The sequence below is a fragment of the Musa acuminata genome, chromosome BXJ3-2 (genome assembly GCF_036884655.1).
Source record: "Musa acuminata AAA Group cultivar baxijiao chromosome BXJ3-2, Cavendish_Baxijiao_AAA, whole genome shotgun sequence".
NCBI lineage: Eukaryota > Viridiplantae > Streptophyta > Magnoliopsida > Zingiberales > Musaceae > Musa > Musa acuminata.
In genome coordinates, this window is record NC_088350.1 from 35,037,539 (window position 1) to 35,055,503 (window position 17,965).

Sequence of the window (17,965 nt, forward strand, 5' to 3'; positions counted from 1 at the left end):
CTTTCTCTTTGCCTCACTTTTCGCCCTTGCTCTCTCTCCTCGGACGTTGCTCTGCATCTACCCCACTCTACATCTACACTAACAAGAGGTGAGATATCTGCATTGACGCTACGTCGATCTGCATCTACATCGATGAGACATATGACCTTTATCTCATCTCTCATCGATGCAAATGTAAAACAACACTAGCACTGCAGATAAAAATATATTTTTACTCATCATTTTTGTATTATTCATACACGTATTATCATATTTTTATTAGTAAAACCAACGATATTAGATAAATGAGACTAAATGTTTTGCTTACACAACTATATGAATTTTAATATTTTTTTTTAAATCTAAGAACTAAGATACTAAAAAGATCTGATTATAAACAGTAGTGTGTAATTAACCCAAGAACATACAGAAATTATGATCACTAACCCGTCAAGTCGCATCACTGACAAAGTGCTTTCTGCCGATCACTACATCACTGAGAAAGTGCTTTCCGCCAACCACACATAGTGATGCACGCGCAGATGATTACCCGTAATGATGGTGACATCACACAAATCGGTGCAAGCAAGAAAGACCCCCCGAAGAACCCAGAACAGATAAGGTATAGATCTGAATGCAACATTAAACAATGTCATCAAAGCAAGTCATGCAGCGAAAAATAATAAGTAAAAGGCTACTTCGTCCGTTAGGCTGCCTGCGGATAGACCATATTGATACCACGATGTAAATAAAAAGAAGTGGATCGACTGACCCGTACTTGAGAAAATTTTACCAAACACCTGAAGAAGGCTTGGTTGCTTTGCAGACGGCAGTCAGTGGGCACTGTTGCTTTAGGCCACAGGCCATGCCGCAGTCCTCAGGTCCTATTTATTTTCTGAAACCTACACCATATCAATAATCTTGTACCTGGATCAGGTGTGTCTATAAAGCAATAAATATGGAAAGAAAAATGACAATTTTGAACCATACCTTACCAGTTGGGTTGCTGAAAGATGGATGATCCCTTCATGAGATCAAAAATCTAAGTCAACTCGCCTTTTTAGCACCATGTTTTGGTGATCATACTGACCATCAATGGCAACCAAGCTGCAATAGAAAACTTGAGATAATATATTAGAATTTGACCATCTTTTAACAATAATAATAATAATTAAAAGATTCTTAATCGAGAACTGTAGTATGTAGGCACAATAATCTTTACTCTCCTTCAACACCAGAAATCGCAGTGTCAGCATAGTGCATGCAGGGGTACTTGCTTTATATGTAAGCATCATCACTCCTAGTAAGGATAGCCATCCTCCTATACTACTTTAATAAATCAATCAAAATTTTGCTTAACCAGTAACTGTTTGCAAGGGGCTAATTTTCCATAAATTTATCAAGTGGATGGCCACAACAAAAACTCAGGTTTCTAAGATTACGCCCTCAGATGCAAGTAGAATCATTGGGAGGCCAAAACCGTTCAGTTATGTTGTGTTTGCCATCGAACAGATTGAGAAATCACACGCTCCATTAGAAAGCTTTGTAACAAGCATAAATGGAAAAGGAATTGCTTATCAAAAATTTGAAGACCGGCTGCCTTATGTCTCTCTCCTGGTCCTCCTGGGACGAGGGGCAGATGCATCATCTTTTTCATTCTCTTCTCTCTCTTCACTGTTTCTCGAAGCATCAGTCCCGCCGGCATTCTTAGTTTCAGTTGTCGGTGAAGCGGGAGCCTGTCCGATGCAAAAAGGTTTTAGGGATCAAAGGAACGTTAAACTGCAGGTGGGAATAAACATAAAGACAGACCACATCTAAAACAACTTGCCTGAGGCTTCTTTCTGCCAAAGAGAAGCCTCAAGATTGTGGTGGCAACTACCACTACAATGGACACTAGGAAACCAACGGTGAGGATGGGTTGTTTCTCTGCCTTCTCAGTGACATCCTGCAATACAAAGCTGGGTCAGACCTTGGAAAATGTCATAAATTGTATAATGCGATGCCAGAAACAGGAACAGGGAAAACCAAATTACTCCTCCAAAATAATTGGCGATTTTAAAGAAAATATGACCCATATGATATCACTCAAGTTATTTTTCATGTCGCGATGCTAATAGGATTGTGAAATTGGTAATAGAAAGGATGCTTGGTAATATGGACAAGGGAAAGAAAAATCACAACTCACAATAATTTGGTTCTTGTATGCCTCCAAGAAAGGAATGTCTGCTATCTTGTAAAGAACATCAAATACTTTCTTCTGCAGTAAAATTTAGGGAGTGATGAATATAAATGTGAGTTCAAAGGAGTGAAACTAAAACTGATACAAACTAAAGTCACCTGAAAATCCGAAAGCACATCTGATGATGCAGAAGCAGCCGCATCTTCAGCCTTCTGCTTTTCTTTCTCAATTTCATATTTAGGCTTCCACGTTTCTGCCCTATATGACTCAGCAACCTTCTCATTGCTAACAATCAAAATATTGTCAAAGAGAATGCCATCCTGCATCGTCCAAATCTCATTGCCAATAGCGGTAATGGGCTCAAAATCTGGTTTGTCAAGCTCAAAGTAGTCAGGGTTATCTATCACTTGCGGCTTCCAGATACCCTTGTAGTTTGGGTTGTCAATTAAAGGAGCATGCCATTTTCCCTTGTATTCTGCGTTCCTCTTCATTGGCCTCTTCCACTCTCCACAGCCAGGTGCTGCTTCACACTTGGGATTGTCAATTTTTGTAGCTTCCCATTCTCCATCCTCTTCGTCATCTCAGTCTTCTGGTTTTGTGGCTTCAGGGTCATCAATTTCTTCAGGTTCGTCATCCAACCATCCATCAGGCTTGACAGCTTCCTCATCTTCAATCTCCATTGGTGCATCTTCATCCCAGTCATCAGGTTTTACGGCATCAGAGTCCGGAATTTTAGCCCTCTCATCCCAATCCTCAGGTTTCTTATCATTGGGATCAGGGATTGTCTTGGGCGGAATAAATGTCGGTTCAAAGTGATCAGCAGACAAGAAATTTGCTTTTCTCTTTTCTTCTCCATCAACCAAAATTTGTAGCTCATTACCGGGTTTCAAAACAGCAGCATAGACATGCGAGAGTTTGTCATATGGGACGGATGGAGAGTACTTCAAATGATGATCTACAAACTTCCCGGTTTTTGGATTCTTGTGCTGAAGAATCAAATGCACTTTATCTGTGGACCCACACTTATCAGGTCCAAACATGATAGTAAATGGGTACTCATTGTCGAATCCTTTGGGAATCCATCGAGTTTTCTTGGAACGGAGGTATTTCAGATATGCCCCTCCACATTCAAGTCCATTCTGCAGTTGAACTTCAAACTGTAGAACAACAGTTCCATCCTTCAAAGTGATGGGTTCATCGAGTTCCTTGACTATTCATATTTCCTAGCCTTCTCACTCACAAGAAGTCCATAGTCTTCATGACCATCACTCTTTGAGTGTTTCCATATACCTAATCAACAAATAAAAGCTCTGAGACAGAAAAGGCACTGGGTGACAATAGATTGTAGTGGGAGCAGAATGTAAGAGTAACTTTAAAGCAGGTTTTTGGAGTAGATAACAATGCACAGCACTGCAACTGAGGCCAGAGTATCATTATCGATAGCACTGTTTTACAACAAGATCTAGTTCTATGTATCCGTAAAACCAGAAATTTAGGAGAAAGGACCATCACCTAAAATAATTATGCTTCTTTTGTGCTCATTGTTACAGGAAGCCTTTATGTTAAATGTATATTTGTTTCTCTTGACATCAAATTCAAGATGTATATTTGTTTCTTGTGATAGAAATTTCATGCTGAGGTAAGTAGATATTGGCTTTATGTTCTGAGCTCATGCATACTACACTTACAAAATGCTCACGTGATGAAATTGAAAAAACAGGCTTTGACTTGAAGGGATGAACATATACTGTGATATTTCTTCTCTCACTAATTTTACATAGTTGATGGCCTTTTATGTATTTTAGTACCACAAATAACATTTTGTATACCTGTCCAAATCTTTTTATTTCATGTGTAGTTATCCGCTATCCTCAATCTAATAAATGTCTCATTAATGATTTGGGACCCTTATCATATGTTTCCTCCAGAAAAAGATATTTCTGGAGTCGGATATTTCAAAATTGAAAATATATTCAATGCTTGGATTGGAAGTTATAAGAAAGATTAAAAACTCAACTAGAAACCTATTAAACTGGTCAAAATAGTGATCAGCCAAAATTTCAGATCACAAAGGTGTAAATTTACCAAATAAGAGGATAATACATCCCACAGAGATCCAAGTCCCCAACAGGTAAATCATACCAACAAATTGATGGAATAATTACAAGCAAGGAATGAACCAATGAAGGATCCAACAACAATTGGTCATATGTAACAAAAACAAACTACACACACCCTTGATCTGGTAGGTCAAATTGAGAAACATGTAAGCCCAGGAGTTATGACTTGTTTGTCGTCCCTTTAAATATTTGCAAGCTGAATTTAGTTTTCTAATACCATACGCCCTTAGCAAACAAATTAAAAGACTAATTCAACCAAGTTAATGCAATAGAGCATATCTGGGTCATGTTAATCCAATCAATATATTCTGGTGTAAAAAGCTCTCACAAACCACCAATCAAAGTAAATTAACTGCAATAAATGCAGACTTTTCCTTTATAACTAAAGCTTTAGATCTTTGGGCCGGAACTACGCAAAATACAACAACAATATAAGCAATCAAATAAAAAATATGCTTATGCAAAAAAGAGTCATTGAATTCAAGATCTTCGACGTTTCATTACTTCAACTGTTTTACTCGAATTCTCATAAGCGATTCTTCTAATGATGCTTCGAACTACGAACCACTCATCGATCAGAAGATCATGGAAAGCAAACAGACCAAATGTAAGATGATGTTTTACGCGTTGACACAGGTGATGCTATACCATTGTAATTCTCCTTCTCGGACACGATCCACCGCCCCTCGAACGACTCATCAAACGACTCGTAGAACAACTGAATCAAAACCACAGATCTTCAAATTTAAGAGAAAAAACAAACAAGAGAAGAAGAAATAATCCGCTGAAGAAACAATTACCGCATCCGACGCAGAAATCTGCGGTAGAGGCGACGCGATCAGCAGCAGGAGGAACGGCACGGCCATCTTGGTACCGCCCATCGTGACAGGAGGCGTCGAACCCTAACACGAGATCAGAACGGTAACGACGCGAAGGTGAGGGGACAAATGGAAAGCGAGCGCAGCGGGATCTTGAGGAGTATCCGACGGCGCATATAAGCCCACGTTAGCCTCTCTGGACGGGCCCGATGAAAGAGAGAGAGGGCCCACCATGGCAACAGCCTCGCTCGTGATTGTCCCCGCCAATAACATGAATTACCACGTTGAGGTGGCCAATATTCTATTGCCACGTCGTTCCTCCTCGTTCAAGTCCCTCCACGTCATACGGTGTGGATCATCGTCCCTATATATATATATATATATATATATTGTCGTACTTATGATACTAAACCGATAGCTCTGACCCAATAGCATCTCGCCACGTCATCTACTGCTCGCAAGGCGATGCCTGGCCTCTGCACGTGAGTCGCACGAGACCACCGAGGCCGTGGATCCTCGATACCTTGAATGGACGGTCACGATGACAGTGCCTCCACCAAAAAGTACGCAATGATTGCATCTGACATACATATACGTAGCCCAGCATGTTATTTGGCCGAACTCGTGTTATTGAAACGATGGCTGTAAGTAAAAAGCCTATCTACCTATGTAAGTCAAGTTCATGCAAAAAGGAGTTCGCATTTACAGTGACTCGATAGCGTTTCCAGCTTGGACGTTCTGTACAAACTCTAAACCCATTTAAACCTCATATTTACAGGACCACCAAACTCTACTCGAGAGTGGCGTTTCGGCAGCTTCAACAGCTGATGACAGACACAGTAGCAGACGACACATTTACATCGACACAGGCAGTAAGGTCAGGATTAATTGAGAGAGAGATAGAGAGAGAGGAGGGATCATGCTAGAGCTGGGGCAACACAGTGCTTCTCAGAGCTCCTCCCACAAGCAAATCCTTCGATTCTCACCTTGGGGCTCCCTCCCAAGGAAGATCCACAGGTCGGAGACCCTCTTTCAACTCTTCCGGCCTGCTTCATCCCGGGGGAGTTGGCTCGAGGAGAAGCCAAGGACTGGGCTTGTTTGGCAAACTGCACATCGTGGATGACCGGATTATTAGTGCGTACGGGAGGAGATCCACGGAAGAAGCCACCCACTTGGTTGCTAGAGTCAGGATCATTGTCTAAGTCATCCTGGTAGCAAACCAGCTAATTAGAATTGCCTGCCACATCAATAAAAAGGAAGACTATGAACTTGGTATATGAATGTCAGTCAGAATAATACCTGGCTCAGGATGAGTTCAAGAATCTCAGGAGCACAATCCACTCTGTACATGGGCAAAAAGCTGCAGAAAGATGTTCAGCAAATTTAGTGAACAATTAAACCACAAAAGCGAGCACCAATGAGAATCAGCAAAATTGCACAACATGATAAGACTAGTAATGCACACTCACCCCTTTGGCTTAGAACTGACTCTATTGAGAGCATTAATGAAATAAGGGGCTCTTGTGGCTCGACGGGGTTGAGGACAAATGACCTCAGACCTGGGATTTGGTTGGTTATCAATTTGCCAAAACCTAGATCTTCTATCAGACATGCAATCATGATAAAGTTGTCCAATGGAATTAACTCTCACTGGGCAGTTCTCCATTTTGTAATTATCCTGTATCACAACAATAGAAGCACCAGAAAATGATAAAGGATCAGTCATGGGCATCTGCATATTTATTACTTTTTTCAAGAACATAAAGTGCAAAACTCTAATTTTCCTAAGAATTTCGTTTCATATAAGGCTTATTACACCTGTGCTTCATATGTGCAGGGCAAAAGCACAGATCTAACACGTCTAAAGGATACTATAAAATCGCTGACTAAAACCAATACCATACGGTAGGTGATTGGTTTGAATACCAAACAAATTAATAGAAAAGTAACCACGGATAAGTAAAAGAAACCTTCTTTCTAAGAAGCAGCATTATTGTTGATACTCCAATTTCAAAGAACTTTCCCTAGACGCACTAACGATTAGCGTTACTTTTGATTCTTCGGAAGAGAAAAGCTTCGATCAATTTAATAGACCCAGAAAGCAACCGCAAGAAAAATTCTGTAGGCTTATCTGATGTATTTGGTTTCAAATGAACTAAAACAGTAAAGCAGATCCTAGGTCATGTGACAACATGAACAAATTGGCCAGAAGACCAAATAAATTTTGACATCAAGTAAATGAAATGCGAGGATCCCTGGATTTTCCAGGATAGAAAACCTTTAGAATCGATGACAAACTGAGAGCAGGAACCAGTCCATGTGCGACCAGATTGCATCATAACCACGATAAATGTATCAGGTCTTGCAGAAGAAAAAGGAGCTTTTTTTTCCTTGAGAAAAGAGGTCTCACATGAGATTTGAATGCACCGGACGACGCAAGTTACAGATAGGTCACATAAGAAACAAAAAATTAGAAGGAAACCAGAAAACATCACGGAGGAGGATCTCAGCCTTCCACGAGTAAATTTTCAGAAATAGTACAGACAACTCCAAGAGAAAATCTCACAAATCCACCAAAACAAGGAAAGGAAATGTGTGAAGCTAAATTTAAAACGGCAAAAACCCTAATCTCACATTACCATGTAAAAATCGCCGATCCTCCCCTCTATTAGAAGATCTAAGCCAATAGCCAGAAGGGCGCCGCTATTTTACAGCAAACGCACCAGATCCCGCGCCTAACCCCGAGTTCCTCGTCAAGATCGAAGCGATCGGGCCATGAAGACCCAGATCCCCATTGTGTGCAGCGTCCGAAACGCTACGCGCGGGGGTAGGAGGGAGAGGAGAAGCACACCAAAAGCGTGAGAGAGGAGAAGCAACGAGGGAAACCACGTCCTCCTCCTCCTCCTCTCTCTCTCTCTCTCTCTCTCTCTCTCTCTTCTTCGCCTCCGCGAGAGACGGCGAGGGGGTAGCCGTGCTACTCTCTCGCGGCCTTATAACGACCCCCGCGAGGCCTCGATTTATTCCCGATCTAACCGGTGGTCACGGACGCCTTAATACTCCACCGCTCCACTTAGTCCTTCTCGTTTTCCACTAATCGTTATATAACTCCTCTTAAGTTGAATTAACGGCTACCATTAATACCTTCTCTTTTGTGACCCTCTCCTACCCGTCCCTCGTTAGTCGTGAAAGCCAGCTGTTACAGCCCTTTACGTGATTGTTCTCATTAGTGGATTACCAAGCGAATACCTGTCTTGTGGTTGGCGCGGTATTGGGACCCCTTTTGTTGGTCATACAGGTGGTAGGTGGGGACGGCGCCTCCATTCGGGAATGATCCGTTCCCGCACCGAGTCTGACTCGCTTGTCCAAACCGGGTTAACGCGGAGCAGTCGCCACCGACCGTACCAAGGGGAAACGCCTATCATTTCTTCTTCTACTTTCTTTCTCACCGGCACTGTCACCAATCGGGGAACTGGGTAGCTCAAGTGGATCCCACGATAGGGCCCAGAAACGACTGAACTCGTTCCGAGCGACTCGGCGAGTCGAGGGGGGGCCTCGGGGCGGGCGACAGCCACGCGCGCGTGGTCGCCGTACCACGATTCTCCCGCCCTTTGCCCAACTTTGGATCAAACGGCCGTTTTCCCGTCCGTCACTGACATCCTAACTCCGTGAACAGCCGTCAGTAAAGACGACAGGTGCAGCAGATGAGGTACTTTGATTTCTTCTCATATAGCCGTCCGATTCTGATCGTACGGTTGATAACATCCGATTCGGATAAAAAGCGATGGCTGGCATACTTACCGTCGTGTCCTTGGGAAACGTCTCCGTCTTAATTCGAAACTTGTAGATTACCATTTAACGGGAGCGGCATTACGTGATTATATTATTTAATTCCCAAAGTTTCTTTATATATATATATATATATATATATATATATATATAAAAGAATCTAAGAAAAAGATCGATGTCCGAGGAAGACATGGAATCTTTGGTTGCGTGGAGGAGTCAGTGTGCCTTCGGTCAGGGTTGACCGTGATTCTGGTTGGCTGACTTTTGGTCAAAGTTATCATAACATTTTTTAATACATAAAACATTTTTGCCCCACAAATCAACCCTACTTTGTCTCGAGTTTGAGTAAAGTTGAAGTATATCATCTTTCAAATGTTGCCACCAAAATATTCAAATTGAAACGATTATGTTCAAAGCTGCAACTATTTTACTTCAGTTGTTCCTCGTCCTTTGTAAAAAGGGTCTCTCTTTTTCACTTGCTGTTCTTCTTGATTTAGTCACTTTATGACTTCAAAATTCCATTTTACGACTTCAAAATTGTGCATACATTTATTTATATTGGCAAGTTGACTCCTATTGTGAAATCACATAAAGTTTATATCAAGATATGTTAAGATTTGATTAATTAAGGAATTAATTGGGAATATAAACAACATAAATATCAGTGTATTTGTATTTTTAGATTCCTTATCTACATCTTTATCAGTGTTCTTCAGCATCTGCTTCTTTGGTTGTCATCATCCTCCTACCTTTACCTATTCTCACACACATGATACATGTGCACAGAGCAAACAGACATGGACAAGCGAAGGAGAGTGTTGTCTGCTTTTGCGGGGTGGATGTGTGATTGATTAGTATTCCTTCCTAACTTTTTGGTCTCCATCAACTTCACCAGAGAATAACATTTTTCTTTTCCTTTTGTTTATGACCGTAAGAGATGACATGCCTCCTTCCAATCTGATCTATTTTCCAATCCATGAATGAAACTTACAATAACATTTCAGATTTCATGTGTCTATCATGTATGAGAATTTCTTTGGATTCAACAAAGCTCACAACTTTGTCTTCTTTCCTTCTGTAATTGCAAGTATAGCAGTAGTACATCAGTTTGAGTCCATATAATGATTGGTATGTTGTACACCGAATTCTTTTACTTTGTTGTTACTACTCGTAATAGTAACAACTAGTCCTCACTTAGAATCTTCCACTGGCACTGGCACTGGTACTGGTGGCAGTGACTTGTAAAAGCCAAACTTCCAATTTAACTACTCAAAACAGTAGAAAATTTCCGAAAATTTGATGATGAGTTCTTTGTACCAAAACTAGTATATGTTTGTTCTATCACGCACTACTTGGAATGCATGCTGGAGATGAATTTTGTGTAGAAAGCTTCTGTGTTTGCATCTTCTGAACAAGGAAGGTATGAAGAGAGATATAGCAGTTTGTAAAGGAGTTACTCGATCAAAGGCTTACTTCTTTACTTGTCATCCAATGATCACATTTATTTTGGTAGAGGCATTATCACATCACAAGCACGTAGTCAATAAGACTTCTTTTATTGTATGACATGGTCACTTGGCAGGTGCAGGGTCAACTCCTTGTTCTTGATCCAAGTGTAGTGGTGGTTGGCTCTTTTGGGTGGTGAGGTTGATGTGCACGCCGGGGCTCCCGAAGATGCAGGAGGAATCGACGAGCAACGAGTTGTTTACAATCTGCACGTTGCTGTTCACCCGTGTGATCGATGGTTTCTGCTTGACCGCTGCCTTTGTCGTCTCGCCTTCTTCAGTCTGTGCTTTACCCTCCATGTTGTCGTCATGGAGCTGCTGCTTTCTGCTGTGATAGGCGTAGGAGGAGCCGAGATCCATGTGAGCTCCGAGGTTGTGCCCTGCGATGGTGACGGCCCTCGTCTCGTTCTCCTCCTCCTTCTTTGCAGCTGCGGCCTCCGCGTGCTTGGAGGAGCCGTAGTGATTGCTACTGTGGTTGTTCTTGGGTGGTTCCCCTGCGCCATTGCTGGAAGTTCTTGTGCCGTCGTTCTTGATACCGTTGTCTCGCTCGAACGTGAGCTTGGGTTCAGGTTCCGGATGTGGCGTCGGAGTGGCGGAAGGCTGTGTGGTGTTGCTCTTGGGGGAGGGGGGCGGTGTTGGGGAGGAGGTCTCGATGACCTCGGGAGATCGAGGAGGAGTTGGGGAGCGGATCGTCACTATGGGCTTCAGGGACGCCGTTAGGGTTTCCACAGTAGGAGAAGGCTGAGTTGAGCCGGTTATGGGGGACTGTGGTGGCGTCGGGGAGGAAGCCTTGACGACTTCCGGGGACTGGGGAGGAGTTGGGGGGCGAGTCGCTGGTTTTGAGACCTCTGTAGCAGGAGGTGGTAGAGGACGTGGTGTTTCCTGAGGCTGAGTTGGAGGCGGCGGAGCTTGTGTCGGCAGCAGAGGTATCCCAGAAAACGGCGAAGCTCGAGGAGCCGGTGCCGGCTGAGCCTGCGGCGGTGGTGGCGGTGGCTCCATCCTGGCCAGCGAGGCGAGACGGAGCAACCACGAGCGGCCGGTCGGAAACTGGTTCGCCATCGCACGCTCACTCTGTCACTCGACGGAGACCTCTAAAGAGGAGATGGTGGGGTACGAGAGGCTCCCACCAACTCCCTATTTGTAGGGAGGGGGGAGTCGAGAGGCGACGCCGGAGTTGGAGTGCTGACGGCAGAGGATAAAAGGCTAAGGCAAAGCATCAGATACGAGGGCAGAGGAGAGCAAGGAAGGTGATGATAGCGGCCATGAAGGAGAACAAGGTTGGTATCGGATTGCTTTGAGGTGTCGATCGAGAAAGGACGTCGACTCCATCAGCCGCAGGATTCATGTCCGCGTTCTCGGTGCATGTCTGCCATGGTGGAGGAGGACGCCAACCTGCATGGGCTTCTCTCTTCTCACGGAAGAGAGGCAAAGGTGGTGGACGAGAGCGTGACACGTCTTTGTCATCGGATGGGTCATTGGTCGAACAAACATATTTAATATACTTCAAATATATATATATATATATATATATAATATTATAAAATTAAATTTATTATATAGTGACAAAAGGATTATAGGAAAAAAATAGACATATTGAAGGAAATAAAGAGTAATAAATACAATAGAATCTCTCCAATAGTTATGAACTGATTGGGATAATTACAGATATTGTGTCAGCTGATAACATCTAAAACTCTCTTTAAAAAAAAAAAAGTAAATTTCTGGAAAAAATCGTTTTCAAAATTCCACATCTCTTTTTTGCCTAAAATTTAGAATATCCTTTTCCCTTCCTTTTCCTATGGTTCATTGGGTGAAATGATTCAATTATAATATTTTTATATTACAAATATTTTTAGAATCATAGAAAAACATTGTAGCGCAATATACAAAATATTATAATTTTTTTATAAATTTTATAAAAATATTGTGTTTATAATGTTTTTACACTGCATTATAGTGTTTTAAATAATATTAAAAAAATTTATAATGCAATAAAAAAATGCTATAATATAACAGTTTTATTTTTAATAATATTAGCAAAATATTTTATTTTTATTATTAAAAATAATGGAATGGATATATGTAAGTTGACTTTATAGAAAGTTATCGTAATGCACTCATCATATCTTTATAAATCAATCTTAATCTTTATCCATTTTAGATATAGAACTAATTGTGAGTGTTACATGTATTTCAATCACAGCCAATTTGTATTGGTTGATCTTTTATAAGGACAAATCAAGCAGGCAGCAACTGATGTCAATTAACAAAAACACATTGGTGAAGATATGTTATCATTAACAGTGGTAGAACAATAACTTGTACAAGTCAGTGTTCTGATCAGAACCAACACAGCTTCACCAACAGAATGCGAGACAACCATCGATGGATCAAATGTACTAAACTCTGTAGTTGAAGTCGTGAGTAGCCTTCAGCATAAGGCTATGGCTGGCTCAGCCGGAGCAGGCATCACCATTGAGAAGTTTGATGGCTCAGGTAGCTCGGGAAGAGGCAGTAGGCGGTTCCTGAACAAGCAAAGGGCTTCACGCATCCATTCGTATCGACAGAGTTGAAATGCTTGTGGCAAAGCGACCTGTTGTAACAAAGTCAAGAGTTCAAGGATACAAGATTGGTTGATCAAAATTTGTGATTGATTTGAGTCTATAACTAAGGTGGAGTAGTAGCAAATACTGACCCACATCCTGCCATGTATACTCTGCTCGGGCCAGTAGTCGAGTTCCTCTGTGACCTCCAATGCAAACATATAGCCTTTGCAAGCTCCTTCCATGCTGCAAGTGCCTTGTCTGCTCTTACTTCTGAACACCCAATAACCCAGCTCAACTCCCTGATCATAAATTGCAGATGATCAACACAATCTTTTGAGAGAGAGAAAGCAATCGGTTGTCTAACAAAACTTGAGATACACTAGATGCATCATCCAACATAAAGATTGATGAAGCAGATAAATGTTGTAAACATAAGCTTTCAAAAGTAAACACAGCAGGAGTCCTAATCAGAAATAAGAACGACGACAATTGAATGCTTTCAAGTTGCAGTTAGAAAATGATGGAATGTTTCAAATATATCACCATAGATAAAATAGTTTCATGTTTGATTGAACACCCAATTACTTCAACAACAGAGTGAGTGCAGATAAGGACCCCTTTTCGTGTGTCTCAATCATTCAATTATTTACTGCCAGTTTCATCTTCTGATAGTTAAAATGAACTATTTCCAATGTACTCATGTTGCTAAGGACTAGTATGCTAATGCCACCCGAAGTCAACTTAGCGAATAGGTATAAAGCAGTGATTTAGGTATGACAACGATCATTGATGGTCTGCCTACTGGTTAGTTAGATTTGCTTTCTTGTGATCCAAGTGACACCTAAGTTATGCAACTAAAAACTCTCAACTATAAACACAAGGCCCCATTTGCATCAGACGAATAACACAGTGGAGATGGAGCTGTAAGATCATTCCTAAGAACAACTCACATGCGAGATGATGCAGGGGTCAAGCAAACAAGAGACATATCACATGTCCAATGGGTGGGTATGGGGAACACTGATGATGTTAAAAACACTTTGCCATAAAGCTCCAAAAATAATAGTTAGTGACAGCTTTGTTGGAGATGAAAATGACATGATGACTCAATGATAAAGAGTGACATCACACCAATCAAGTTAGATTCTTCGGAAATGGACTTTTTACTTTTCCAAAAACTGGAAGCACCAGACTAAGATATCAGACAATGGCAAGTCAACATGGAATCCCAAATCAGAGAAACTAAAAGCAAGAAAAGAAAAAGTTTAATTTTGCCACATACTCTTAGGTAGCAGTCATTGTTAACATCAGTAGAGTTTCTAAAATGACTTCTGTTTCAACCAGTATCGATCAGAGATTGAATTCATGACTTCAGTTGAGCAAAATATACAAAGATTGGAATGGAAAACAATGTCTTTTTTCTTTGGGGCATAACATCAAACTAATGGAAGGTGCAATTCAAAGAGATTATCTGATGCAAAAAGGAAAAAAGAAATGGCAAGTTTCTGAACTCTATCTTCCTTCTACCAATACTTACTTTGATGATTCCCCTCACACCTGCTTCCTCCAAAGCTTCTCGGCGTGCCGCTTCACACGCAGTTTCATCTTTCTCCCAACCACCCTACACCAAGGATCGGACTGTTCAGGAACCTTAACCATCCACATTCTGAACGTGAGGCTAACAAGAAGTTCTTACCTTTGGGAAGATGAGGTCATGTCGACCTGGTGAACTGATCATGAGGACTTCCACTCTGTTCATCAGATCACCAGATTGATTGCTGGAGTTCCCATTTATCTTGTAAGGAATGCATCTGATCAATCCATCAGGACATACATCGAGAATCAGAAACATATACAGAGGGGTAACGAGTGCAAATCTTGTTCCAATGAATCACTACATCATAATCACAAGTCAGCAAAGCTCTACATGGATGATGGTAAAGACCCCATCACGACAGTTGCTGACAGAAAAGCTACAGAACTACTGTTACCACAGCTCACTATGATGTAAAAGATAAAAGAAAACTGATATATCTTACTTGAATCTAACGAATAATAGGTTACTGGATTGGATTTCTGATCTAAAGAACTGAAATGTAAGAAGAGTTGAAGCTGAAGTAAATACCCTGCGACAAGCCGAAGCTGGTTCTCATACCGCTGCAGATGTCGACCCTGCCGAGCTAGCAGAGGCGAAGACATGATTCCGCTGGAAGTAAGAAAGCTTACGACTTTAGGGAAGGGAACACAAGAAACAAAATAGAGACGAAATGAGGCAAAAGACAAAGGAATCGATCAACGCGACACGGAGATTAAAAGCACCTCTCACCTGAGATAATATTCTGGTTTCAGAAACAGGGGGTACCGCCCTTGAAACCCTGGGGCCGCAGTTATCACTTCGAAGACCTATTCGAGCCCTCGTTTTGCACAAAGCTCACAACTTTTGGCTCTTAAACCCTTCTTCCTCACAGTCCTGACCTTCCCCACGACGGCATTGCAGAAAACACAAGGAAAACGACGGAGAAATAGAAACAAGAAGCCAAAACAAAGCCCAAGGCAAACGCTAGAGAGTTGGGAGAGAAGAAGACGAGAGAAGAGATTTGCTGCGGCTGCTGCGTCTTCTCGCGCGAGGTATTTAATGCCTCTGGGTCAACGGAACGGCACAGAGATCAACCGATCGGCAATAAAAGCCACGACTTTTCGAAACTGGGCAACACCGACGAGATCGGAAGTGGTCAGAAACCACAACAAGGGGGTGCAAGCTGGGATATTTCACGAGGAAACCGCAATCCTGGGTTGCGTGAACTGCATTAAAAGATAGGGAACGAGGTGCCAACCACCTTTTTGCGGCAGGATCGGATCAACGCTTGTCGTGTAGGCCGATAAACCAGTGAAAATTTTGGAATACGTCGTGTCCAGGATAAAGATGACGGTGGTGAGGGATAGGCGAAGGAGTTGACTTTCTGTACGACCTTCTCGAAAGGAGAGTTGACTTTGTCGGTCAAATCTCTTCTTTTACGGCGATTATTTGGTCATTTTGTGGGATTGTTTCGGTCACCCCCGCTCTCTCTCCCGCTCTCGTTCTGGGGAAACAACTCCCCCATGGGACACTCCCCCATGGGACATACCTGCCTTACGATTGGAAGGCATGTACGGATCGGGATGGGACCCACAGGGTGGCAAAACGGTTTGCCCCACTAACGAAACCTGCCTCACGATTGGTACGCAGATACGGATCGGACCGTGGGACCTACAATGTAGGTGAGAGACAGAAGTGATCTGTAAACAGGGATGGTGAAAGGTTGTGTCCGGTTTGAGCTATCTCGGTTGCCACGCTATTAGAACATAGCTGACACGTAATTAATTCTTATAAGTGGCATTTTGTTATGATCATACGAAACAATAAATGATAAGGTTGAGTTAGTCCGATTTGATCCTTCTTGCTTTTGTTCGAGCAAGACGTACGGGAAGCAAATCCTAGATGCGATGGTCGTGATTATCCGATAAAACTCTTTTTAGATGTTTATGTTAGGGCGATTGTCCGTGAAAATAGTTTTTATAGATTTTTTTTTGGGTGATATTTCTTTTTATAGTTTTCAAGCAGTCATCTCTTATCTCTAGTACTTCAAAAAGCTGTAATTTTTTTGCTCGATCCAAAAGTTTTTCCCCCAAATGTTTTATGGATTGATTTTTAACTACAAAAACACTACATAGTATTTTGTTTTAAAAATATTATATAGCGTTTTTAAAATAAAATTGCTATATAATTTTTTTTAAAAAAAATACTGTATAGTGTTTTTGAACTAAATATTGATATCACAGTATTTTTTAAACAAAAACACTATACAATATTTTTAAAACAAAAACACTGTATAGTATTTTTTGTATAAAAACTAACCAACAAAATATTGCAAACAGTTGATGGAAATTATTTTTTTGCTTGGACGGGAAAATACATGACAGCTTTTGGAAGGTATTTTAAGGATTTTTGAAATACAAGGTGATTGTGTGTGAATTATGAAAAAAAGGATATCATCTAAAAATTATCCAAAAAGAATATATTTTCTAGTACAATCTCTTTTTATTGTGTGATTACTATTTTTAATTTTTTTTTTATATTTTTAATTTAAAATTTTAAATATTTTTAAACTATCTCTTTACGTATGAACTCAAAGGACGACATCGAGGGGGCACACAGAGTGAGATTGGATGGTGTTGAGTAGTATTAACAACGACGACAAGCAACATTGATAGCAAATTGTGTCAATGGTGATGATGAACAGCATCAACAGTAAATGGAGAGGCGAGCGACATCGCCTTTGACCATACCAATGACAAGCATCGAAAGGTCATTATGCGAGCGTTAACGATATCAACAATCGACATTTACAGTGAGCAAGGTTGACGACAATGACGTCAATAGTGAAGATGAAATAAGAGGTTATGAGAAAAAAAGATAAAATCAATAATACTGAGATCGTAGATAGTAAAATAAAAATTATTATTTAAATAATTATAAATGAAAAAGGATTATCTATAATAAAAAGAGACCGTAAATAAATAATATGCATCTTATATTAAAAAAATATGAGATTTAAAATATTTTTTAAATGAAAGATATATAGGATAAAGTTATCACTACTATTATGATTATAGTAAATATAAATAAATAAATAAATATATATATATATCTTAAAATCATGGCAACAATTTTAAGTCTTTATCTTTTTACGATGACGATGATTATGTTAGGATCGAGAGCACTAAGAGGGGGGGGGGGTGAATTAGTGCAGCGGAAATCTTTCAGCGATTAAAAACGAAAGCTGCGTTTGTTCAATAAAAGCGATTTCGATGTAAAAGCCGATCTTAAGATTAAGCGCAGTTTACGCAGTTTGCGTCTAAACGCAGTTTGCGTCTAAACTCAGTTTGCGTCTAAACGCAGTTTGCGTCTAAACGCAGTTTTACGTCTAAACTCAGTTTACGTCTAAACGCAATTTGCGTCTAAACACAGTTTGCGCCTAAACGCAGTTTGCGT

The 17,965-nt window shown here is 41.0% G+C and overlaps 3 protein-coding genes and 1 pseudogene across 3 annotated transcripts; all 4 read right to left on the bottom strand.

Moving 5' to 3' along the window:
• Positions 1-236: 236 nt before the first annotated feature.
• On the bottom strand, positions 237-5,237 carry LOC135630837 (calnexin homolog; annotated as a pseudogene).
• A 504-nt stretch (positions 5,238-5,741) lies between these two features.
• Positions 5,742-8,116, bottom strand: LOC103976775 (uncharacterized). Its single transcript, XM_009392100.3, has 4 exons — positions 7,736-8,116; positions 6,566-6,774; positions 6,396-6,456; positions 5,742-6,304 (listed from the first exon to the last, which is right to left on the bottom strand). The coding sequence occupies exons 1-4, from the start codon at positions 7,736-7,738 to the stop codon at positions 6,014-6,016; spliced, it is 564 nt and encodes a 187-aa protein (XP_009390375.1). The 5' UTR covers positions 7,739-8,116; the 3' UTR covers positions 5,742-6,013.
• Positions 8,117-10,391: 2,275 nt separating this feature from the next.
• On the bottom strand, positions 10,392-11,478 carry LOC103976837 (proline-rich receptor-like protein kinase PERK8). The gene has a single exon (XM_009392163.3). The coding sequence runs from the start codon at positions 11,444-11,446 to the stop codon at positions 10,454-10,456; it is 993 nt and encodes a 330-aa protein (XP_009390438.2). The 5' UTR covers positions 11,447-11,478; the 3' UTR covers positions 10,392-10,453.
• Positions 11,479-12,650: 1,172 nt separating this feature from the next.
• Positions 12,651-15,634, bottom strand: LOC103976774 (nudix hydrolase 13, mitochondrial). The gene is made up of 6 exons (XM_009392099.3): positions 15,260-15,634; positions 15,059-15,139; positions 14,630-14,744; positions 14,471-14,554; positions 13,083-13,232; positions 12,651-12,980 (listed from the first exon to the last, which is right to left on the bottom strand). Exons 2-6 carry the CDS (start codon positions 15,130-15,132, stop codon positions 12,819-12,821), a joined length of 585 nt encoding a protein of 194 aa, XP_009390374.2. The 5' UTR covers positions 15,133-15,139; positions 15,260-15,634; the 3' UTR covers positions 12,651-12,818.
• Positions 15,635-17,965: the final 2,331 nt, after the last annotated feature.

What these genes read in the sequence shown, in the direction of transcription:
- LOC103976774 (XM_009392099.3), bottom strand. Translation starts at nt 15,132, where the DNA reads ATGTCTTCGCCTCTGCTAGCTCGGCAGGGTCGACATCTGCAGCGGTAT. An exon ending in GTGTGAGGGGAATCATCAAA is followed by an intron (nt 13,233 to 14,470) that starts GTAAGTATTGGT and finishes ATTTATGATCAG; the next exon opens with GGAGTTGAGCTGGGTTATTG. An exon ending in GTATACATGGCAGGATGTGG is followed by an intron (nt 12,981 to 13,082) that starts GTCAGTATTTGC and finishes TTGTTACAACAG; the next exon opens with GTCGCTTTGCCACAAGCATT.
- LOC103976837 (XM_009392163.3), bottom strand. Translation starts at nt 11,446, where the DNA reads ATGGCGAACCAGTTTCCGACCGGCCGCTCGTGGTTGCTCCGTCTCGCC.
- LOC103976775 (XM_009392100.3), bottom strand. An exon ending in GTCAGTTCTAAGCCAAAGGG is followed by an intron (nt 6,457 to 6,565) that starts GTGAGTGTGCAT and finishes ATCTTTCTGCAG; the next exon opens with CTTTTTGCCCATGTACAGAG. An exon ending in TTGAACTCATCCTGAGCCAG is followed by an intron (nt 6,305 to 6,395) that starts GTATTATTCTGA and finishes GTTTGCTACCAG; the next exon opens with GATGACTTAGACAATGATCC.